Consider the following 25,930-nt stretch of genomic DNA (forward strand, 5'->3'; position numbering starts at 1 on the left):
CTGCCCAGTACCAGGCAAAGAATAGTACCCTCCCTCAATGTTTTTAATGGGTTTTAAACATTTAATCAAACTATCAAATGTCCTTTTTTACCTCACCCACAATAAAATGTCAAGTTTCACAATAACAGTTGTAGACAAACTTTCTCACATCAGGGCTGCTCAGCTCTGGAGTCCGTCACAGCCCTGGTCAAAACATGTACAAAAGGTTTAAATTCCAAACGTGAGGTGAAAGTGACTGCCCTTGACATCAAGTCTGAATTTGACTGAATATAGTATAAAGGAGCCCTGGCAAAATTGAAGACAATGGGAATCAGAGGAAAACTCTCCACTGGAGGTACTCATAACTAGCACAAAGAAAGATGGTCATGGTTGTTGGAGGCCAATCATCTCAGCCCGAGGACATCACAGCAGGAGTTCCCCAGGCTAGTGTCCTAAGCCCAGCCACCTTCAACTGCTTCATTAATGACCTTTCCTCCATCATAAGGTCAAAACCTTATGGGGGTGTCCGCTGATGACTGCAGATTGTTCAGTACTATTCACAACTCCACAGATACTGAAACAGTCCATGCTCGTATAAAGCAAGTCCTGGACAACATTCAGGCCATGCAAGCAGCGGGTAATGGCCATCTCCAACAAGAGAGAATCTAACCATCTCCCTTTGACATTCAATGGCATTACCATTGCTAAATCCCCCACCATCCACATCCTGGGGGTGATCATTGACCAGAAACTGAAATAGAAGTAAGTACTGTGGCTACAATAGCAGCTCAGAGGCTGGGAATTCTGCAACAAGCAACTCATCTCTCGATTCCCCAAAGCCAGTCCACCATGCACAAGTGTTACGACTGCAGCCGACGTTAATGCTGAGCAAGCCAGATCTCAGATTGAAATCCTTTTCAGCTGATCGTTATCTTTTTTTGTATTGTAGAAATGTGGAGAGATAATTACTGGACTCAAAAGCACAAAACTTCAAATTTTGAAAGCTATCACTGAAGAATTAAAAAATGTTTATACAGGAAAAAATTAAAACTTAAACACACAAGATAAAAGATACCCAGTTAGAAGAGATCTTTCAAAATCACCCCCAAAAATGTTTTACCGAAGGTACACAATGAAACCATTTTTTTGGCAACAGCCTTATAGATTCTTAACTGAAACATCCAGGAAATATTACCCAAATCAAGAAATCGCCTTTCACTGCAAACAAAAGTACAATCTACGACTTCCCAGAACCAAGACACGCTGATGTGGCTTTCCAAAGGCAGGTTCAAAACAAACTGTTTCATAGGACAAATATTCTCCTGGTCTAAGACTGAGATGCTTTCTTCAGTTAAAAATCTTTCACAGCCTAAAACAAAAGACTTGGCCTTCTGTGAGACATCCCCCACAGCAATTCACTCCAGCTGAAAATCTGTTCTCATAAGTACTTCTTCCCCCTTTCATCTTCACTCTCTATTGTCTTCACAAATCCCTTTAAACTTGGGTTCCACAAATATTAAAACCTTTTATGTTCTTATATTATCTCTATTTAGGATCAATAAAATTTAAAATGTCTGCCCATTTACTCACAAATCTCCTGCAAGATGCAAATGTTCCTTTTCACATTTGAACCTCTTTTGAAATGCAATAACTACATATCAATTTCAACATTTAACGCCAAATTTAAATTTCAAATCTACTCTCTTTACTTGTAAATTAAAACCCACCATAAGGCCTCATTACAAATGCAAAGAGATAACACCTTTACTCTTTCATCCCTTAGACTCCACAGACAATTTGACTCCAAAAATCTCTCCTTTGATTAACCCTGGACACACAGAAACAGCTTCCCTTACCTACACAGAATATATACATAACATATATAAAAAAATATAATATACACCTATCATCACAAAAGACTCAAGTCAAGAGTTTGATAGAATATTCTCGACTTACTAGAGTGCTGCTCAAACAGTACTCAAGAAACTCAACACCGTTTAGGACAAAGCAGCCCACTTGATCGGCACCCCATCGACCACCTTCAACATTCGCTCCCTCCACCACAGGAACACAGTTGCAACAATGTGTACCATCTACAAGATGCACTGCAGCAATAAACCAAGGCTCCTTTGACAGCACCTTCTAAATCTGCTACCTCTACCACCTAAGAACAAGAATAGCAGATGAATGGGAATAACATCACCTGCAAGTTCTCCTCCAAGTCACACACCATCCTAACTTGGAACTATATCACCATTCCTTCAATGTCTCAGGGTCAAAATCCTGGAACTCATTCCCTAACAGCACTGTGGGTATACCTACACCACATAGATTGCAGCAACTCAAGAAGATGGTGCATCATCACTTTCTCAAGGGCCATTAAGGATGGGCAATAAATGCTGGCCTCGTCAGCGACACCCACGTTCTGCGAACAAATAAAAAATTCACCAGTCTCCTCGAACACGACACCGCAATGGCCCAGCTGAGCGGGACTGCACACACTGGCTCCGTTCTCATCCGTCTCATTGTAGCCACAGGATCAACTGCAATGGCTTCTCTTCCTGTTCCCACACAGTTATCTCTGGTCCTCAAGTGTCTTGTCACTCACCCCCTCCTATTTATTATCTACATGCTGCCCTTTGGCTACATCATCCGAAAACACGGTGTCAGTTTCCACGAAATGACACCCAACTTTACCACACCAACAAAGAATTTAAAAAGCTGGAAAAACTCAGCAGGTCTGGCAGCATCTGTGGAGAGAGAAACAGAGTTAACATTTCAAGTCCGTATGACCATTCTTCAGAGGAGGGTCATACGGACTTGAAACGTGAACTCTGTTTCTCTCTTCACAGATGCTGCCAGGCCTGAGTTTTTCCAGCATATTCTGTTTTTGTTTCAGATTTCCAGCATCTGCCGTATTTTGCTTTTATCTACCACACCAACACTTCTTTCAACCCTGCCACAGTATCTAAATTTTCAGACTGTTTGTCAGGCATCCATTACTGAAGGAGTAATAAGAAAGAATAACTTGCATTTTTATAGATATCTTTGATGACCACCAGATGTCCCCAAGCACTTTACAGTCAATGAAGTACTTTTTGAAGTGTAGTCATTTTGGTAATGTGGGAAATGCAGCAGCTAATCTGTGCACTGCAACCTCCCACAAACAGCAATGTAATAATGACCAGATAGATGTTGATTAAGGGATAAGTAGCCAGGACACCCAGGGGTAACTCATCTGCTCTCCTGTAAAATAATGCTACAAGATTTTTTATGTCCACCTGAGTGGGCAGAAAGGGCCTTGGTTTAACATCATATCCGAAAGTTGGCACTTCTTGACTGTGCAACACTCTCTCGGTATAGCACCGGAGTGACGGCTCTGATTTTTGTTCTCAAGTCTTGGAGTGGCATTTGAACTCTCAACTATCTGACTCAGCAGAAATTTCATCCAAATAAATACAGGGAAGACCAAAGTCACTGGCGTCCATTCCACCACAAACTCTGTTCCCTAGCCACTGACTTCACCCTCTTCCTGATAACTGTCTGAGGCTGAAGCAGACTGTTCACCACCTAGGCGTCATGTCTGACTCTGAATCGAGCTTCTAAGCACATATCTGCACCATCATCTGTTTCCAACTCCATAACATTGCTCAACTCTATCTGTCTTAGCTCACCTGCTTCTGAGACCCTCATGCACACTTCTGTTATCTCTAGGCTTGCCTACTCCAATGCACTACTGACTAGTATTCTCACATTCTACCCTCTGTAAACCTGAGGTCACCCAAAACTCTGCTGCCCATAACCTAATTTAGACAGAATCTAATTCATCCATCACCCCTGTACTCATTGACATAGACTGGTTCCCGTTTAAGTAATACCTTAATTTTAAAATTCTCATCTTTGTTTCAAATCCCTCCATGGCCTCATCCCTGCCTATAAACCCACAACCTGCCGAGATATCTGTGCTCCTCTAATTCTGGCCTTTTAAGCATTGCCAATTTTAATCACTCCAACACTGCTGGTCATGCCTTCAGCTGCTATGGCCCGAATCTCTGGAATTCCATTCCTAAACCTCTTTGCCTTTCTACTTTCCTTTCCTTCCTTAAGATGTTCCTTAAAACAACTCTCTTCAACAGTCATTTGCCCTAATATCTCCATACATGGCTCAGTATCAAATTTTGCTTTATAACACTCATATGAAGTATCTGGGACATATTATTGTGTTAAAAGTGCCATATAAATACAAGTTGCTGTTATATAGGGTCGAAAATTTTAATATTCATCATTTAAAAGAGTGAATAGATTTTCAGAAATTGGAAAATAAATCAATGGCATTGATCTACTACAAGCTCTATTACAGTAGAGCATTGTTTGTTTATCAATCATGAAGTATGTCACTTACCTTATATATCTTTTCTGGTCATGCAAAGTTGATGGCATCTCCAGTAACTTGTTCATTAGCAGTTTCCTCAGTGCATCAATACGTGTTTCCACTTCAGCATAAACTATGGTGCAGGGAAGGAAAGGTATTTAAAAAGAATGTTACTATCAATAAGCCAAGCTATAAACTAGAGAAGCAGAACTGAAATCCAATTTGTGTAACAGCATCACTGGAGCACCACTACCACAAAGACTACAAGAAGGTGGCTCAATGTCAGTTTAAGGTAACTAAAGGTGAGTAATAAATACAGCCTTGCCAGTGTTGCCCATATCCCCAGAACAAAAAATACACTACCTGGTAGCTGTATTAACATTTTGGTTAATATGAAACATACAATTCAGGTGGCTCAGCTACATAAAATTATTATGCAAATATCTTATTCCATTCTTGTAAAAATACTTTGTATTACTTTACATTATAGAAAAAAGCCTAATTTGTCCTAAGACCAGTGGTCTTTTTAAACAAAGCAGAGCTTATCTGTGGACTTCTGTTCCACACTAATGTAATAGTGCTCACAGCTAGGGAAAATGTATTGTGCCCACCAGCCCTATACTCACTGTCCAAGTTTCATTTACATTTCAAACTCAAACAACAGTTCTGAATTTCTACTAATTTTTGACAGATGTCTTATTTTCCAATTACAGAATTACCTTACTTAAAAAGGTATTACAAGATAGGAATCTTTGCAAGTGACAGGATGAGTTGATTAGAATCGCTAAGTCAAATATTCAGAAGCCCTAGAACTTAAAAACCCAAAGCAAACACCAATAAGGTAATGTTTTCCTGGCAATCTCTGGCATGGACAAGTATTGCAATGGTTATTAATGAAGCAATGACTGCCTATTAACACCAAAAAGCCCAATCCATGCTGGGCCTCTTCAAATGAGGTGCTGTAACGTTTCACAAGAAACTGAGAAAATGACCTTTTCTATCTATCATTTGATTTTCCTTTTGTTTCCTTTTGCACTTCATCTCAACTGCTCAAGCAACATTGGGAAATTGCACAAGAAAACTGAGGGCACAAACACACATCTTACTTCTATAAGCCATGATGCACAAAATAGACCATGATATGCCAACTGGGCCATAGTATTTTCAGGACAGAATAGCTTACAAACATGCGAAACAGGAGAAGTAGGCTATTCGGCCCCTCGAGCCTGCTCTGCCGTTCATTAAGATCATGGTTGTCCTGTTTGTGTTTCGAATTCCACATTCCATCCACCCCCCATAACCTACGATCCCCTTGCCTAACAAGAATCTACCTACCTCTGCCTTAAAAATATTCAATGACCCCACCTCCACCGCCTTCTGAGACAGAGTTCCAAAGTCGCACAACCCTCGGAGAAAGGGCAACCCCTAATTTTAAAACATTGGCCCTAGTTCTGGACTCACCAACAAGAGGAAACATCCTTTCCAAATCCAACTTGATTTGTACACTTCAATCAAGTCACTCCTCACTCTTCTAAACTCCAGTGGAAACAAGCCCAGTCTGTCTAACCTTTCCTCATAAGACAACCCGCTCATTCCAGGTATCAATCTAGTAAACCTCCTCTGAACTGCCTCCAATGCATTTACATCCAAAACAGCATACAATATTCAAGATGGGGTCTCACCAATGCCCTCTATAACTGAAGCCTAACATCCTTACCTATTCTTGCTTCCCATCACCATTAAATTTATAAACATTGCAACCATCCAGTAAGAAAGCTTTGTGGACCAATTAGCTTGGTTCATCATGGTGAGCCTATTTTAAATCAAGGAGGATACAGAGATCTCCTATTGTAATGGCTCTTGTGCTTTTGGGGGAAAGCCTATATGTTGGGGTGATAGTCCCTTTAAGAATTAGGGTTCTCTAGAGATGAGTCCTGGTAAAGCACTTTGCTTCCAGTAACAGATCATATGATCATATTGCCTGGGAGATAAACAATAAAATAGCAAAGTGTCAACTAGCCCAGTTTTAAGTTTCAGTTTAAAACAAGCTGTGTGTTGGCTAAGAAAGGTTAAAGCTCTTGTTAACTGAAGGATCCTAACAGTGAGTTGAGATAGCTGAAGCAAGAGTTTTTTTTTACATGCAAGACCCAAGAGTTAAAGAATAACAGAACCAGGAGACTTCTGACCCGACATGGCTATGCTTAAGATGCTCCCGAAGCCCGTGTTGAACTGAGAGTCTACAACCGTGGAACGGTTTGAAGAAACTTGAAGTAAGTGGAAGGTTCATGAAATCTCAACTCTTATACAAATCTTTGAAATAGTCCTCAGACCAAGTGGCTAAGCTTCCAATTTTTAATAAGAATCCAACTTGAGTTATTGGGGGTGTCAAATGGGTGTAGAAGGAAATTCGATTTAAAAATTTCAGTTTAGACAAGTAACTGTGTTCAATGTGCTTTTAATATGTTTAATGTAACTGACCATTTATGATACAGTATAGTTAATATTATTGATATCTTTGATTCTGTTGTAGTCAAATTCTTTTGTTTTAAACCATGAATCTTATGGTTACATTCTATTTGGAAGTTCCTGGATTTTCGGATTCCCCCAAAAAACTAAACACGTTGCTGGGCTCTACCAAGATAGATACACTATACAAAAAAGCAATTATTAAACACCCTTTTCTCAATCCCTTTGTGCATCCTAAAATCTCTCCAAGGAAATTTTTTAATTTATTTTCTGCAGTTCAGAAATGCCAACTCACTAATCAGAAAAAACCCAACTGACCGTTTTCAATGGTTGGAAAAAGCTCCATCACCCAATTGCCATTATTTATAAAAACAAAATCATCACTTTTTAAGCCAGCATTGGTTCCTTCTGAACATGTACATCAGAGTCACTTTAGGTAGTGAAACATCAGGAACCTCTTGCAACACCACATAACATTTAGGGGCTCCTAGGAGAAATTGAGGATTTAATATGTTAATATGTAATATGAGGACTTAAAATGCTCCTAGCATTTAATAATTCCATTGCTCTTGTTCTGCATCCATAGGATGAACTGATTTTGGACAGGCAGTGTGATTGCCATAAGGAGCCACTTTAAGGGGCACCAAGATGTTTCTCCTACTCACCAGAAACAAATCAAATAGTAGTGTTAATATTTTTAGAATCATCAATTGCTTTTCTTATCCAGCTTCCTCTTGAAGGTGTTAACTGGCTGTGAAACAAATGGCTTCCTCAGGGAAGCCTGTTTCACATGTCCAAAAGTCTAAGCTCCCTCATTAATTTGAGAATATTGTACTTCTGCCCACTAATTCTAAACTCACTGTTCAAGTTAAATGGTTTGCTTACTTCAACTTTGTTTAAACAAAGAATGATTTATACATCATAACTGGTTCCACCTGGAATTCCAGCCATGGGTGGGTATTGGGAAATATTTCGTAACTCTCAAAGATATATTCCATTGAGAAAGAAAGACTCTACGAAAAAGATGCACCATCTGTGGCTGACTAAGGCAATTAAGGATGGTATCAAATTGAAAGGAAAGATGGAAAATGCTGCAAGGATTAGTGGTTGACCAGAAGATTGGGAACATTTTAGAAGCCAGCAAAGGATAACCAAAAAAAAATAGAGGGAGAAATTGGAGTATGAAAGAAAACTAGAAAGAAATATAAAAACAGACAGTAAAAAGTTTCTACAATTATATAAAAAGGAAAAAAAATGTGAACATTGATCCCTTAGATGGTGGGACTGGGAAATGGCAGACTGAACAAGTATTTTGTACCTGTCACAATAGGAGACAAAAAAAATACCAAGAGTAGTAGAAAAACGGGGACAAAAGGAAGGGGGGTAGGGAATTAAAACAATCACAATTAGTAAAGAAAAAGTGCTAGGAAAACTAATGGGACTAAAGACTGACAAATCCCCTGGACCTGATGGCCTGCATCCTAGGGTCTTAAAAGTAGTGGTTGCAGAGATGGCGTTTGCATTAGTCGTAATCTTCCAAAATTCCCTAGATTTTGGAAAGGTCCCAGCGGATTAGAAAACGACCAATGTAACACCTCTATTCAAGAAAGGAGGGAGAGAGAAAACTATAGGCCAGTTAGTTTAACATCTGTCATTGAGAAAGTGCTAGAATTCAACACTCCTACAAGGAGTATGATACTTAGAAATTCATAATACAATCAGCCAGAGTCAACATGGTTTTGTGAAAGGGAAATACTGTTTAACAAATTTATTAGCGTTCTTTGAGGATGTAACGAGCAGGGTGGATAAAGGAAAACTAGTAGATGCAGTGTATTTGGATTTCCAAAAGGCATTTGATAAGGTGCCATATAAAAAGGTACTGCACAAAATAACAGCTCATGGTATTGGAGGTGATATATTAACATAGGTAGATTTTTGGCTAACTAACAGGAAACAGAGTGTCTGGATAAATGGGTCACTTTCAGGCTGGCAAACTGCAACTAGTGGGTGCGCAGTACTGGGGCCTCAACTATTTACTCTCAATATTAATGGCTTGGATGAAGGTGTTGACAGTATTGTAAGAGAAATAGCAGGTAACCTAGGGACGAATAAAAGTGAGGAAATTAAGGTAATTGATATCAGCAAAGAATAAGTACTGGAGAAACTCAAGAGACTAAAATCCAACGAATTCCCAGGGCCTGATGGTCTTCTTCCTAGAGTTCTAAAAGAAATAACTGCAGAGATAGTGAATGCGCTGGCTGAGATTTCCCCAAATTCCCTAGATTCTGAAACAGTCCCAGAAGATTGAAAGTTAGCAAATATAACACCGCTATTCAAGAAAGGAGGGAGAGGGAAAACAGGCAAGTTAGCTTGGCACCAGTAATTGGGAAAGTGCTGAAATATATTATTAAGGAAGTTTTAACAATACACTTAGAAAAGCATATGATTAGATCAAGTCAACATGGTTTGACGAAAGGGAAATTTTGTTTGAAAAATCTATTAGAGGTTTTCTGAGCACGTAAGATTAGGTTAGATAAAGGGGAACCAGTAAATGAAGTATATACATAGGTTTCCAAAAGACATTCGATAAGTGCCACACAGAGGTTTAGTACATAAAATTAAGTGCTTATGGAGTTAGGATGTTAGTATGGATGAAAGATTGGGCAATGGACAAGAAGCAGAGAGTAGGGATAAATAGGGTATTAAGTTGGTAGGTTGTGACTGGTAGAGATCCGCAAGGATCAGTTTTTGGGAATCAGCTTTTTACTATCTATATTAACAACTTAGATGAAGAGACAGAGAGTAATGTGCCTAAGTTTGCTGAGAATACAAAAGTAGGTGGGAATGCATGCTGTGAGAAGGATTTAAAGAGACTGCAAAGAGATATGGAGAGGTTAAGTAAGTGGGCAATGAAGTGGAAGATGGAGTATAATGTAGGAAAGTGTGAGGTTATTCACATCAGTCAATAAGAATAGAAAAGCAGAATATTTTATAAAAGGCATGAAACTTGTAAATGTTGATGTTCAGAGAAACTTGGGTGCATTCATACAAGGAACACAAAAGGTTAACATACAGGCACAGCAAGCAATTTAGGAAGACAAATGGCACATTAGCCTTTCTTGCAAGGGGATTGGAGTCAAGAACAAAGAAGTCTTGCTACAATTGTACATGGGTTTAGTGAGACTATGCCTGGAACAATGCGTGTAATTTTGGTCTCCATATTTAAAGAATGTGATAAATATCTAGTTCATGGCTCATGTTGGTATTTTAGAGGTAATGTTTAATTCTAGGAAGAATAAATTTGAACTGTAGAAAATGGGACAAATGCAGCTAAAGCAGGTTGGAGTTTATTACACATAAAAGGTTGGGGCCATATGACTCAAGGGTTTAACAGCTAGAAAGGCAAGATCATAAAACAGCACATGGGCTTATTTAGTTAGAGAGCTGGAGAAGTGATGCCTACACTGCTTGCAAAGAAGTGCAGTCCAGGGAGATGTTTTGTTTTGGGAATTAAAGTTAAATTAGTTTAAAAGCATTCAGTGAACCCTGAAAGGTTATGTACCATGGAGATAAGTGGAGCTTAAGAAGGTTCTCTGGTTTCAATTTATCTGAGTGTTCTACAGCAGGGGAAGAGGCTGGATACCAAAAGGATGCTGCTGTTAAGACTCCAGGCAGTGATGGCTCAGAGAAGCCCTGGGAGCCATTCAGTGCAGCTGAGGGTTGCAGTTTGGACCTCGTGGTTTGCAGAACACAGAGAAGCCCTGGGAGCTGTTAGCAGGCTCCTGGCAGTTAGGGCTCAACAAAGTCCTGGGAGCTGAGAAAGTGCTGGAAGGTCACTGGTTTTGTGTCATTAGGGCTCAGAAAAACCTTGAGAGTCAATATATAGCTCATTGCAGCCAGGAGAGACCGAAGTTCGGAGAAACCCAGGGGCTGTGCCAGTTTAGTGAAGCTAGCGGCCTGTGAAAGAGTTGGAGGTCTATCGGTAATTAGAGGCCAGAGTGCAGCTTTGTGAATGCCGTGAATGCAGTCTCAGGAGAAGAGATGGGAGGTCAGTAGTCGTTGGGGCAGTCCAAGTCGGAGCGGCTTTTGAAGAAATTCAGAGGTTAGTTCTTCGAAAGTCAACAAGTTGAAATCCCTCATGAGGGAAACAGGATTTTAACAAGATTTTGTGGTTGCTGACATGTGGGTGGGTTGCTGAGAAATCCCTGGGATCTGTCTTGATCGCACCTGCCTTTTAATGTGCAGTGTGGTATGTTCGACCAGTTTCCCTTATAGTTCATGTTTGCCTTACGTTTATTCTGCAAGTTGGAGCATAAGATAGATATTGTAGAATGATTTACGTCTCTGACTTTGTAAAGTTTTTTTTGTTTGTCTGAAACCATGGAATTTTGTGGCTATATTCTCTTAGTGTGTCCCTAGCCCGATCGTAACAGGAAGGATATGCTTGCATTGGAGGCAGTACAGTGAAGGTTCACTAGATTGGTCCCTGGGTTGTGGGAGGCTGAGTAAATTAGATCTACATTCTCTGGAGTTTAGATGAATGAGAGATGATCTCACTGAAACATTCAAGATTATGAAGGGGCTTTACAGGGTAGATTTGGAGACGTCACTTCCCTTGGCTGTGGAGTCTAGAACACGGGGACACAGTTTCAGGATAAGGGGCAGGTCATTTAGGACTGAGAGGAGGAGAAATTTCTTCACTCAAAGGTTTGTAAATCTTTGAAGGGTGTGGATGCTCAATCATTGAATAAACTTAAGCTGAGATAGACAGATCTCTGGGGTCTCAGGGAATCAAGAGAAATGGGGAGCAGGTAAGTGGACTTGATGCCCAGGATCAACCATGATCATACTGAACAGCGGAAAAGGCTTGTTGGGCCCTATGGTCTTCTCCTGCTCCCATTTCTTATATTCCTATATTCTAAAGTCAGTTGAGTAACAAAGAGATCTAGGTATCATAATACGAATCAATGTCGCAAGGCTATAGGTAAATGGCAGATACAATACTCAGATATATTGTTAGCACAATCCTATATAAATCAAAGCATTATAATGGCACTGAATAAGATATTCATTTGATCTCACCTGGAATACTGTGCCTATTTTTGGGTCCCTTCACATGATGTTAAATATTGAAACACTGGAAAATTGTACAGTCATAAGACCATAAGATCAAGAGAGACAGAAAATGGGGCAGGAGTAAGCCATTCGGCCCAGAGCCTCCTCCACCATTCAATATAATCATGGCTGATCTGATTGTGGTCTTAACTCCACTTTCCTGCCTGTCCTCATAACCCCTGACTCCCCTGTCAATCAAAAATCTGTTTAGCTCAGTCTTGAGTGTATTCAATGGTCCAGTTTCGACCACTCCCTGGGGAAGAGAATTTGAAAGGCTAATGACCCTCTGAAGAAATTCCTCCTCATCTCCGTCTTAAGTGGAAGATACCCACTGTGCCCCCTAGTTCTAGATCCCCCCACAAGAGGAAACATCCTCTCAGAAGATACCCTGTCAAACCCCCTCAAAATCTTTTATGTTTCAAAAGGTTCATGGGAATTACTAGAATTATACCTACTTTAAAAGCCCTTAGTTACCATATGAGGCTGAAAGAGCTGGGGTTTTTCACTCTAGAAAAGTACAGATTTTGAAGTGATTTGAGAAAGGCATTTAAAGTAATGTAGGAATTTGGCTGTGTCTGGGTGAGTAGTTTTTTTGAATTGAATAGATTACAGAAAACCTGAGGAAATGAATATGTGGGAGCAAAAACAGAACTAAATTACATGTCAGGAGGTTTCTCTTTATCACAGTGGATCATTGGCCTCTGGAACACATCATCGCCTCAAGTAGTGAAGGGGAGTTTTCTGCAGATATCCAAGAGAGATCTGAACGAGTTTCTGGCTGAGGTTGATGTTAATACATAGAAAAGGTAGATGGGTAATTAGGCACTATGATCTGTGAAAGATCCTGTGATCTCCTCACCTCATTTTGTTCAACCTTGAGGGTTTTTCCTACCTCTCCGAGAAGCTTACATAGCTTCTGGTGGGCAGAGGCATTTGAGGGGTATAATGCATAATTGGAAAATGATTGTATGGGGTGGACTTAAAGGATTCATTTCTGTCATTTCACTTCATTGTCCATTCATTTCTGTAGCTTTGAATTTTGCAATACATTTTAAAATAAACAATTTCATGCATCATGGCTTCATAACATCAAAGTATCCAGGAGATCAGATTATGTTCTTGAGATGTCCATGTGATTGCAACCTCCAAAATTGGAACACGAGTGATTTGCTCTAGAGTTCCACATAAACATACCCACAGTGACCTTCAGAAGGCTTATTACAGGTGAACAGCTTCACAGCAATGTTAATTTGATGACCAGTGTTGCAGCCAAGGTTAACTACAAAATGTAACTTGTGCAGGGTTTCAGGTGCTACCCAAATCAAACCAGTATTCTTTGTTAATGTGATTGATCAAAATAAAAGACTCCAATAATTCTGAAAAACAGATAACATGGTGCATTTGTCAAATCACAAAGTGACAGGTGTCATCCAAGAATTCAGATAATTGCGAGATACAGGCTCCCACCTAATATTCATTAGATTAACATTGATTCTGAACCCTTAACTTAGTTGCAGAACTCTCCTTCTACCAGAGAACTCACATCTGAATTTGAAATTTTGCCAGGAGCACTGCTTAGTGTAGTTTTTCTAAGCCCTAAGTTCTCAAATATATATGTAAACAGTAGAAAGTTACATTACATTTCAAGCTTTTACTGTATTTTCAAACATGTTCCTTGCTAAATAGAGTGTATTTCTTAAAAACACAAGAATTACTGCATCGCTCACCTTTTTGGAACACACGAACTTCAGTTTTCCCAAACAGTGACTTAGCCTTTTCATAGTCATTTATAACTACATCATAATCGCCCTGAAAAAGGAGACATGTATCATGTAGAATTGTAGGATACCAAAAGCATCTTTAGTATATTCTTTTTATAAATTGCAAATGCTCATTTACCTTTTGAATGTTCCTTTCAATGTTAAGAGGGAGATTAAAGAGGAATTTAAAACGTTGAAGAACATTTAGGGCATTTCTTGTAGAATCTGCTTTGTCTTTGCGTCCCAAGACTTCTTGGAACAGAGTATCTGCAGTGTTACTTGCTCCTGAAAGAAATAAAAAATTTGTTCTATAAATCTAATACTGCAACCTAGAATACTATTACTTTCAGAAGCACCACACACTGATACAAATCAGCAGTTTGACTAGTCAAAAGATTGATAGCTTCATATCGAATGTATTTTAATATTAATACATAGCTAATTTCACAAAATCCAGGTCATTAAATTGAGGGATATCACCTAGCAATAATATCGCAACTTCAACTTCAGTGCAGACCACTGTTGCAGTTGTAATTTAAATGCAGCTCAGGACTAGAATTGGAGCCCAATCTGACAATAAGGCTGAAGAAGTGAGACTCACTGGACAAGGAAGCCTCAATCCGCTTCACTTCAGAGCAGTTAAGGCTTTACCTTTAAAAGTCCACTATAGAGGTTCAGTATTGTGAGCCACTTCACATCAGTGTTAAATGTTCAGTGTAAGTGAAGTTATAATACTCCTACATGAGACTGTCAAAATAAAGGAACAAACTTAATTTGATGTTCTAAAATAGAAGGTAAATTCAGTTGGTAGGCAATCAAGTAGGAAAAAAACAGCAGTAATTGTCTGGATCATGAATAGGTGCTGGGAGCTGTTTTTCTTCCTATACGTGAGAAGGTTTTAATGTTAAGTGCTCATGCTCACCTCGCTTTAATTATTATTTTTATCTTTTTCAATGGTTTATTTTTCTTTACCACTGTGTATTGGCCTGCTGACTAGCATCTTTATATATGCGCAAGCACATATTTCTCCTCAAATATGAAAACAACAAGCAGAAACGGAGTTTATAAACTGTAAAGTATTTTGATCATTGTTCATGCATTTGCTTCCAAAATTCTTCTAAAGGTTCTTCCCCAACAGTTTTGTGGAAGAATTTTCACCAATTATTAATGCCTACTTTGCTTCCCTTTCAATTTTTAACAAAAAAACAAACATTTAAATCTGGAAAAAACAAAAAAATGTCTAAAATAGATTTGTTGTTTAACGCTACCAAAAAGGGTTTGCATTATTTGGTCTGGTGACTATACTTTAAGCAAAGATAGAAAAAAAAAAGCACATCGATCACACTGGGTGGCTTGCATGCTATTTTCTGCAGTCAGCTCCGTGGGTGGCCCACAGAAATTAAATGTAGTCTGCTAAATACCCAGATTCACATTTAGCTCCAATGTGTATATTGGGTATGAGATTTTTATGCATCAGCGTAAGCATTTCAGTGAAACTTACTTCTTCATTAAGGAATAAAAAATCAACTTTACTGCAAAGATAGCTTTCTTATTTTATACCAATTGCAACATTATCCACTTTAAAGGAACCAGCTCATTTATTCAAGTTTATTTACTCAAGTTAAAGGAAAAGTACTTGTTTATTTACTGTACATTATCGTGATTCATTTCCCTTCCAGCAACTTGTAAGAATGTTAAAGAGATATGTCAAATACAGTACTCCTATTTCAGTTATAAAATGGAAAATCAGTGACTGGTCCCTTCATAAAGCCTTGCTACATTTTCATTTGAGATTTCCTTCATCTTAATCTGGATGATACTGAACAAATTAAAAAATGAAATCTTTCTCACAACAATGATACAAGATAGGAAAAGCTATTGAAATGTATGCTTTACAATTGCTCCTGTGAGATTATTTCTATGCTTCATTTTCAGCACATGATGCATGAATAATAAATCAAGGCCGTTAGGAGTGCAATTTTACTATCAAGATTTGGCTGCTATTAAATTGATTATTTAATAAGTTTTGTTTTTAAAAATAAAATTAATTGAATTGCATTAGTTTCAACTGTGCTTTAGTTACAGAAATAGACCCTATATCAAGTTTCTCATAAGGTCACTACATTAAACACAGATAAACTCTTCAGTTTCAGCAGCTCTTATGACCAAAATACAAGTTTACCTATATCAGAGCAGTTGGTCTGCTCAGTTTCAGTAAACCAGTTTATCCACACTGTATATTGGTGGAAAAAGTACTTTTGAGTAAAATGAATCTTGCACCCCCCACATTTAAGGCATTTACCATTACTGAAATGAATTCTTCTATACAAGAACTTGTCAATTTTATAGTCTTTATATCTTAACATTCCTATATTAAACTGTATAGCAACAATTGCACTTTCAGTATGAGTTCAGCGTGGGCAACATTAATGTGTATTTACACACCCAGGTGTGCCCAATGTCAGATATGGCAAATCACTGCCTATCTTTTTAAATGGGATGTAGATGCTGCAAGGTTGAACCGAAGGCACACTTTTCCCATTTGCAAAGATAAAAATACACACTAACGTAATTAGTGTTCATTATCATATTGAAACTTGGATAAATTTCAAAATACCGAGGTCACTGCCCACTTACAAGCCTTTTAAGCAGAAATACATTTGAACTGAATAACCATTTCCATACATAGGTATCACTGCAAAAGCACAACTTACTGTTGAGTACATTCTCCAATCTCTGCGTCATAGATCCTTCCACTTTTTCCGTCCCATCCACTTCCAGTTTTTGATGAATTGCTGGAATAAAATATGCAGTTAGCTGAATGGGCAATCATTTATTTCAGGGTAAAAGAAAATGTATAACTTTAAACACCATTTTTTTTCCACAACCACTTTACATTACTTCACCACTTTTGGTTCCTGGACCTAATACAAAAATAACTTCCAATTTCCTCTAGATAACTAACAAAACTAAGGATACATAATTCTATAAACTGTAACATAACTTATTTTATTATAGAAGTATTCTGCCTAATATATTGGGTTTTTTTTATATGAAAAAATATGACTAATAAATCGAAAGCTCATTTTAAGCACTGATAATTCGTAATATTCAACAAACTGTGGTAAATAAACAGATCAAACCAATCTTAATTTTAAAGCATAAACTCAAAATTATGGATCAAAATTCTTGCAGCTGAACTTCAAAAAATATAAAAACAAATAACAAAGCACTAAAGTTATAACTGCATATTGAAAATTAACAGATTCGGAATCATCACAGACCTAAACGATAGATTACCTATCCTGCAGCGCCTTTTTTCAATCCTTAACTAATATGCATCCCAAAAGCATAGTAACAGTACTCAGTGGTTTGACAGGTTCTAGGGAAATTGCATGCTGCATGCCCACATGGAAATGTCAGGATTTTGCAGATAGCCAGTGCTGCTCATGGTCTCCTACTGTGCCAAAGCAGCCAGACTCTAACCCATTCAAGTCCATTTGCTTTAATTCAGTTTTTGTGCAAGGCCTTTCATGCCCGAAACATTCTACAGAAATAGGCTAGGTCAGACAACATTAAGCATTGTTAATTAACCTGGCCTGTTTCAGGTATTATGTTTTCTTTATGGTTTCCCAGGAGTCCAAAATGTCGACCACAGTTGGTATTACGATGACAAACTTCCAATAAATAGTACTGGACTGCACTTTTCAGAACAATAATGAAAAAGGCAGGAAAGTTGGACTTCTTAATCTCCAGATTATATATCGAACAATTAAACATGCATACATTTTTCACTCTAGCAATCACTGAGTTCTGTGTAGGCCAAGAGTAAATTATGCCTGACTGCTCCAATGGCATAACTAACAATCTAGTACCATAAGAGTGAATTCAAGCAAAACTTGTCATCTCAGGGAAATGGAGTATGTGGGAGAGCTTTAGATTTCTGAGGCATTGGGACTGGTCCTGGGGCAGGAGGGATCTGTAACAGGACTGGGACTAATGTCCTTTTGGGGAGGTTTGCTAGTGCTGTTGGGGAGGGTTTAAACTAGATTGGCAGGAGGATGGTAACCTGAGGGGAAATTCAGAGAGGAGAGGAGAGGAGAAAAACTGAGTGGGAAGTAGAGAAGCATTAACTAAGAAGGAGGATACATCAGAGAGTAGTATCAAGTTGAGTAGAATACTTGGAGAATTTGATAGAATTAGAGTAGGCAATAGTAAGTTGTTAGATGGGGTCAGAGTAAGGGCGAAAGTAAAAAAGCCTAGATCAGGGTTAATGTGCATGTATGCGAATACACGGAGTGTGGTTAATAACATTGGTGAACTACAGACACAGGTTGACAAATTATGATATTATCGCTACAAGAGAGACCTGGTTCAAACAAGGGCAGGACAGTGTTACAAGGCAGGGTACTTGGGTACAAGGCAGTTTAGGAGGGACTGGAAAGGAACAAAAGTGGGGGAGTGGCAGTATTGACTAAAGATGACGTTACAGTGCTAGAGAGAAAGGATGCTCCAGAGGGTCTCTTTGGCTAGAAGTAAGGAATGAAAAAGGTGCAGTAACATTGATTGGTGTGGTATATAGACCACCAACTAGTGGAAGGGATGTAGAGAAACAAATTTGCAAAGAAGTTACAGAGGTGCAAGATTTACAGAGTAATTATAATGTGGGACTTCAATTATCCAAATATAGACTAGAACAGGAATAGTGCAAAAGGACAAGAGGGGCGGAAGTTCCTGGAATGTGTTCTAGATAATTTTCCGCAGCAGTACGTTTCCAATCCAATGAGGGGGCAGGCACTCTTGGACTTGGTTCTGGGGAATGAGTTGGCCCAAGTGGATCAAATAATAGTGGGAGAGCATTTAGGGGACAGTGACCATGTATCATAAGGTTTAGGGTGGCCATGGAGAAGAACAAGGAACAATCCAGAGCTGGGATTATTAAATGGGGGGAAAGCCAACTTCGCTGGGATGAGAATGCATCTGAGTCGAGTGAGTTGGAAGCAAATGCTGGCAGAAGACGGTGGATGAACAATGGGCCACCTTCAAAGAAACAGTATTGCAGGCAATGTCAAGGTATATTCCCTTGAAGGGAAAAGGCAGGGCAAATAAATCCAGAGCTCCCTAGATGACAAGAGGGATGGAGGTGAAAGTGAAAAGTAGGAAGTGTGTGTATGACGTCAAGTAGAAAATACAATGGAGAGTCAGGCAGAATACAGAAGGACCAGAAGGGAAGTGAAAAAGCTAATAAGAAAAGCAATGAGAGAGCATGAAAAGAGGCTAGCAACTAACATAAAAGGTAATCCCAAGGTCTTCTATAAGCATATAAATAATTAAAAGGTGGTAAAAGAAAGAGTAGGGCCAATTAGAGATAAGAAAGGGGACTTGCACATGGAGGCAGGAGAAATAGCAGAGGTATTAAATGAGTACTTTGCATCTGTCTTTACAAAGGAAGATGATGATTCACAGACCAAGGTGAGAGAGGAGGTAACCGGTACACCAGAAGAATTTATAATTGAGAAGGAGGAGGTGTTAGAAAAGCTACCTTTACTTAAAATAGATAAGGTACCAGGGCCGGATGAGATGCATCTAAGAGTACTGAGGGAAGTGAGAGTGGGAATTGCAAAGGCACAAGTGATAATCTTCCAGTCTTCTTTAGACACAGGAGTAGTGCAGAAGACTGAAGAATTGTGAATGTTACACCCTTGTTCAAAAAGGGGTGCAAGGATAAAGCCGGCAACTACAGACCAGTCAGTTCGACTTGTGGTAGGGAAACTTCTGGAAACTATAGTTCAAGGCAAAATCAATAGTCACTTAGACAAGTGCAGGGTAATTAAGGAAAAATATGTTTAACTAACTTGCTGGAGTTTTTTAAGGAGATAACAGGGAAGGTTGATAAGAGCAATGCTGTTGATGTGGTGTTATGAACTTTCAAAAGGCATTTGATACAGTGCCACACAGCAGACTTGAGCAAAATTCCAGCTCATGGAATAACAGGGAAAGTAGGCAAAAACAAAAATAGCTGGAAAAACTCAGCAGGTCTGACAACATCTGCGGAGAGGAACACAGTCAACGTTTCGAGTCTGTATGACGCTTCATCAGAACTAAAGAAGAATAGAAATGAGGTGGAATATAAGCTGTTTGAGGGACACTTGGATAAGAAATTGGCTGAGTGACAAGAAACAGAGAGTAGTGATAAATGATTGCTTTTCAGGTTGGAGGGAGGTTTGTGACAGAGTTCCCCAAGGGTCAGTGTTGGAACCTTTGCACTTCCTGATATATATTAATGGCCTAGACTGTCGTGTTCAGGGCATGATTTCAAAATTTGCAGATGATACGAAGATTTGAAATGTGGTCAACTGTGTTTAGGATAGTCTTGTATTTCAAAAGGATATAGGCATGTTGGTGGATTGGGCAAACAAGTGACAGATGAGGTTTAATGTAGAGAAGTGTGAGGCGATTCATTTTGGCAGGAAGAATATGGAGAGACAGTGTAAAATAAAGGGAGAAACTCTAAAGGAGGTGCAGGAATAGCGGGACTTCGGTGTATATGCACATAAGTCATTGAAGATGGTAGGGCATGTTGAGAGAGCAGTTAATAAACCATATAGTATCTTAGGCTTTATTAATAGGGGCATTGAGTACAAGAGTAAGGAGGTCATATTGAATTTGTATAAGGCACTAGTTAGGCCTTATCTGGAGCACTGCATCCAGTTCTGGGCGCCATAATTGAGGAAGGATGTGAAGGAATTGGAGAGGGTACAGAAGAGATTCACAAGGGTGATTCCAGGGATAAAGAACTACAGTTATGAGGATAGATTGGAGAAGTTGGGGCTGTTTTCCTAGACAAAAGGTGGCTGAGAGGAGACTTGATCGAGGTATTCAAGATTCAAGACTAAGGGGTATGGGCAGCGTAAATAGTGAGAAACTGTTTCCACTCAAGAAAACATCAAGAACTAGAGGGCACAGATTCAAAATAATTGGCAAAAGGAATAACAGTAATGTGAGGAAATTTTTTATTCACCCAGAGGGTGGTTGGATCTGGAATGAACTTCCTGAGAGGGCGGCAGAGGCAGATTCGATCGAGGTATTCAAAAGGAAATTGGGTTGCTATCTGAAAAGATTGAATGTGCAGGTTACGGGGATAAGACAGGGGAGTGGGACTAGGTAGAATGCACTGAGCAGACTCGATGGGCCAAATGGCCTCATCCTATACTGTAAAGATTCTGTGATTCTGAGATATGGGTACTGGCTGGAGCAAAACTGGTGATGCAATAACCATTTAGATGGTCACACCTAAAATGATGCTGGAGACTTTCTGGTTACCTGAGCAGTAAAAAACCTTTAGTTGGGGAAAACAAACTGGCACAATGTCGCAAGTCCTGGGATTTAAACAAAGCAAGAGTAGAAAATCACATGCTCCACTCCTTAACTGCATCATAATATTATCACGTGGGTGCTCATCCCCACAGCCTATTCAGAGAGGCTAATATAGCAGATGCAGAATGAAGGCTATGCAGTTTACTATCTCAAGATCAAGATGTGCATTCATAGCAATAATTTTATCTGCTACGCATTCTCAGATTTCAAAGAATATTTTCTAAATGACATATTTGCCAACTCATATGTATATTCCGAGGGTCAAGATTTGATGTCTCTCTCTCAGCTGAATATAGCGACAGCATCCCCTCATTTGCCTGTTGTTATGGTGAGCCACCAGGTTCTCCAGTCTCCCTTTAGTTTCTCCCATCTTTCCCTTTCCTTTGGATTTAGTTGCAGCCATTTCCCTATTGAATTCAGTTTGATCTAATTCAAAAGCTACTACTTGAGAGAATTCCCAAATTCAAATCCCTTACTTATATTAGGGGAATTTTTTAAATATTGAAAACAAACTGTCTTCTTAAAGAAAACAATTATTTGGGTTACAAAGCTCCCCATCCATATTTCATTTTAAACAGGATTAGAAAGAACTATTTTTAAACTATACAAGAAATTAATTGAATAGCAGAAACATTTTTGCTGAGATTTGCCGATACTAAATTAACCTTCTACTGATATTTTCCCAGAAAAGGCAATTCTTTTCTTTCTTGAGCTATTACTTAAAAACAAAAAATTCTGTGAAATAAATTTGCATTTATTTGATCACTTTGAAATGGAGTAAAGCAAATCCTATAATGAATTACATTTTGAAGTACAGTTATTTTATATATTGACAGTCTTGGCCATCAAGATTATGGTAATTCATACATACTGGCATGGTTATCATTAAATATAAAATATCACAGACAAGTAGCAAAGTCACTACAGTAGCTATAAACTATAAACTGGCCATGAAAACTGGTTTGTAGGAAGAAATATCAGCTTGTTTTCGAAAAAAGAAAGATTGCTCTGCCAAGTATGTAGAACATCAGTCCTCTCAACCACAACTCACCACCAGTAGACTGACCTCCTACCCAGACTTAAAAGGCCATTTCTAATGTGACAATTCTAATAATATATTTGATCTTGATCCACACTATGGCAGTCAAGATTACTCCCTTACAAAGGGCAACAAAATAGACTTTTTTTTAAAAAGTAAGATACTGGTACTTTTACCTAATCTATTGGTTCATTATTCTGTTAACTGATCTATTTTTATACTCATTATGAATTATGCTTTGTTCATTTTGTGTCACAGAGTCACGCAAGCATTGAGATTGGTTGATATTGCCCATATTAAATGTTCTGAGTTATCAAACCACAAACAAAAAAGCATAATATCAGATCTCGCTGATTACAGGTTAATGAAGCCCAAGCATTTCCAGCAAAAAGGATTCCTGTGCTAATCAAATAATGTTAAATTTCAAAAACTGCATTTTCTACACCTACAAAAACGTGATAATTTGCAGACTTCAGTACGAAATTGTAGGCTTGCTCTCCCTCCAATTAAATAGTAACTGCAGTTAAAACGTGAATTGACACATGATGCAATTACATGTAAGAGCAGAAATTTCAGTCTGGAAACTTTTTTTTGGTACTTAGAGCATTAAATTGATAATTAAAATGCTTTTCCTGCCCTACTTTATTTTAACTTTCTAAAAATCCAGGAAGTAGGAAATACATATTGATTGCATTATGAGCCTAACAGAAAAGCTTTTATAAACCATTCCTAACATGAGATTTTATTCCGGCCTGTTTGTAGAATGTGGGCCATGTTACAGTCTGCATTTGTAATTAAATCTACCAGAATTCCAGTAACCAGCAAGCACAACCTTTTGCACTTCATAATGTTTTAACATTGGAATAGCATTTTAAAGAAATTAAGTCATAAAATTACAACTATGAAATTTCTAGAAGTAATTGAGGACTGCATCGGACAACTGCATAATAACTGTTCCTGACCTATTCAGCTGGCCCAGAATTAACATTATACAAGTTTATACATGCAGCCTGAGGCCCTTTTCCCTCCCTCACTACTGACAGAGTATTCTCAAAACATACTCTAATTTATATAACTGTCAGCCTTTAACAGACAAACTACATCATCACTGGGGAGGCAAAGACCTCCAACTATGCTTTTAAGCTTTTTACAACCATTCTTATACCTTTAAAAAAGCCAAAACAGCTGCCATAAAATTGAATTGCCGCAGTTTCCCATTCATTTCCATTTGGGATATTCCCTCACCTTTCCTCATCTCAAACATTCACGATTTGCTCCATTCAAGCCTGATTTATTCCATTGGAAGTGATTGCCTGCTAATAGATTTATGGATACTTAGGCTGCATTCTTATATATAGTGTTAATTCTGGACTAGGTGTTAATTTTTTTAATGCCATTTTTAACTGCCTGCGTTGTAAACAGTCTTAGCAGGCAATCAGTAAATGACAGCTTTATTGAAACGCAAGTGGATTTCCCATGGCATTTTTCACCATGAGTCAGAGGATGTATTTTTGTTATGTTGTGGGTCCACTAAGCTTCCTTCTGCCCGCAGCAGGATCAGTGATGTCCTCCAAAGCATAATTTCTCTCTAGCATATGCTTCCCACTTTGCCCCTCTGCTCCTAACAAGGTATTTTCTTCTATCCACTTAAACAGGACATCTATCCTTCCCTCTTCTGAGAGGCCATACAAACTGGAGGTTAGGATAGTTGTTTGGGAATGAATGTACAGGATTGTAGTTAGACAAAATAGACACTGGATGCTCTGAGTTCCTCTGCTATAGAAATGTAAAGAAAGGCTGAAGGCAGCTCAGAAGTTAGACTGGGTGGCAGGCAAAACAATGGAAACTGAAATTAACGCAGACAAGCGCAAAATACTACACATAGGAAGGAAAATAAAGTGGCAATCGTATTTCAAGACAAGTGTTGAAATAACTAAAGATAAAGCTGAGAGAGACCTAGGAAAACAGACTTGACAATCCACATGTCCAATTAGTGCAGAACAGCAATTAGAAAAGCTAACTGAATATTGAACGCTATAGACAAAAGATCCGAATATATGAGTCAGAAGAAGCCTTGGTCAAACTGTATCATGATCTTGTAAAACTGCAACTGAATAATTTGTCTGGTTTTGACTGTTGAGGTGCAAGTGAATTATTCAAGGGCTGAACATAGAGAAAAGTCACTAGTTTGATCCTTACAGTCAAAGTTCTTAATAATGAGGAAAAACTGCCAAAACTGAAGCTTTTAGGTCTTCGAATAGGATGCCTCAGAAGTGACTTTTTACAGGTATAAAAGATAGTTAAGGGCATGGAAAAGGTAAACCTCGAATATTACTTTAAATTAAATTGCAAGATTAAAATAGAGTTCAGGCTCCTATAAGCTAAACTTAGGACTGATAGCAGATCATTATTCTTCATACAAAGAATGATCAATGTACAGAACAGACTTCCAGATAGAGTAATGGAGATAAAAACTCATGAAGCATTTCAAAAACAAGTTGATTCGGTATTGAGGGAACTTTCAAATCTTTCTGGACGATTGATTTTAGATGGACCGAAAATGGCTTTTCTTATCCATAATTATCTTATGAATATAGACAGGCACACAAAATATTTGTAGCAAAGACAAAGATTGGTCTAGATGCAGAAGCAACATCAGTGAGTGTAATGAGAGCTACTCTCTCTAGTTTTTTTCCCCTTTCCCACAAGCAGATTGTTTAAATATTCTAGTGTCCTTTTACATGTAACTCAATGTTCAGCTCTCTCTCTTTTTTTACTGTGCTATTTCCATTAATTTGACAAGGATGAAATCAGTGCTAATCCCATCCTCTCCCAAGGCCTAAAAGCTCAAGTTTCTCCTGTTCATTCTTGCCAAGTTAATGGGACCAGCCCAGTCCCAAATAGCTGATCCAACAAGGATTGTGGAAGCACAGAAAAAACACAAAACTAATCCATCCAAAAGAATGTGCATGATCTTAGACATGCATCTCACTATAAAATTGTTCTTACACCAAAAGATAACTTGCATGTCACTCAAGTCTAGAGTTTGTATTAAAATGTATCACTAGGCAGGTATGTGTAAAAATGAATTTCTATTAAAATGAACATTGAAAACTATATAACCTTCAAAACAATTATTTTTATAAGATTGTATTTCCCAGTAAACACAGGCTATTTCTCAATAAAGCTGTCGTAATGTCACAATCATTAACATTCATATGCAAACGTCTAATAACCAAAGACGTGAAACAAATTTAGAGATCATCCATTGTTAACATCTAAAATGAATGAAAGTAAAGTACCCCTGCATAAATGTTGTTACATAGCAAAACATTATGGATACAAGGGGGGTGGCGGTGATTAAGTGTAACATAATTACAGGGTTCAGATAAAAATCATAAACCACTCAAACTTCACATTTGAAGTTCATGCCATTTGAACTCTAAGTAAATCTAATTAGTTATATCAATTAGATCAGCAGCATGCGATTTTTCCCAAGTGTCTATTCTAATTTACAAACCAATAGCATCCTATTAATGCAAATTCACATGCAACATACTAAACTAAATCATAATCAGTTCTTAAATTATGTTTTAAATTAAATGGCTGATTTACAGACAGTCTAATTTGTGATAGATTTGTGCAGTCTTAAAGGGGGCCAGAGGTTTCCAAAGTAATTTTGTAGGTCTTCAAGAAAACAGTTAGAACCACTAGAAAGACAAAACTCCACTTTGCTCAAATAGCTCTAGCAAGAGAAAACTATACACAAAGATGGTGACAAGCACAATTCATTAACTAATGTATAATATCTTAATTACTATT

General features: G+C 38.3%; 1 protein-coding gene across 1 annotated transcript in view; it reads right to left on the reverse strand.

Annotated features, from left to right (window-relative positions):
* Positions 1 to 25,930, reverse strand: part of exoc2 (exocyst complex component 2) — a 302,692-nt gene that overhangs the window by 169,436 nt on the left and 107,326 nt on the right. The window contains exons 7-10 of the mRNA XM_078539476.1: positions 16,407 to 16,487; positions 13,832 to 13,977; positions 13,660 to 13,741; positions 4,382 to 4,484 (exon numbers count right to left, since the gene is read on the reverse strand). Of these exons, the coding sequence (XP_078395602.1) occupies positions 4,382 to 4,484; positions 13,660 to 13,741; positions 13,832 to 13,977; positions 16,407 to 16,487 (412 nt within the window). The remainder of the gene's footprint in view (positions 1 to 4,381; positions 4,485 to 13,659; positions 13,742 to 13,831; positions 13,978 to 16,406; positions 16,488 to 25,930) is intronic.

Source organism: Cetorhinus maximus, chromosome 3, assembly GCF_964194155.1.
Source record: "Cetorhinus maximus chromosome 3, sCetMax3.hap1.1, whole genome shotgun sequence".
Classification (NCBI taxonomy): domain Eukaryota; kingdom Metazoa; phylum Chordata; class Chondrichthyes; order Lamniformes; family Cetorhinidae; genus Cetorhinus; species Cetorhinus maximus.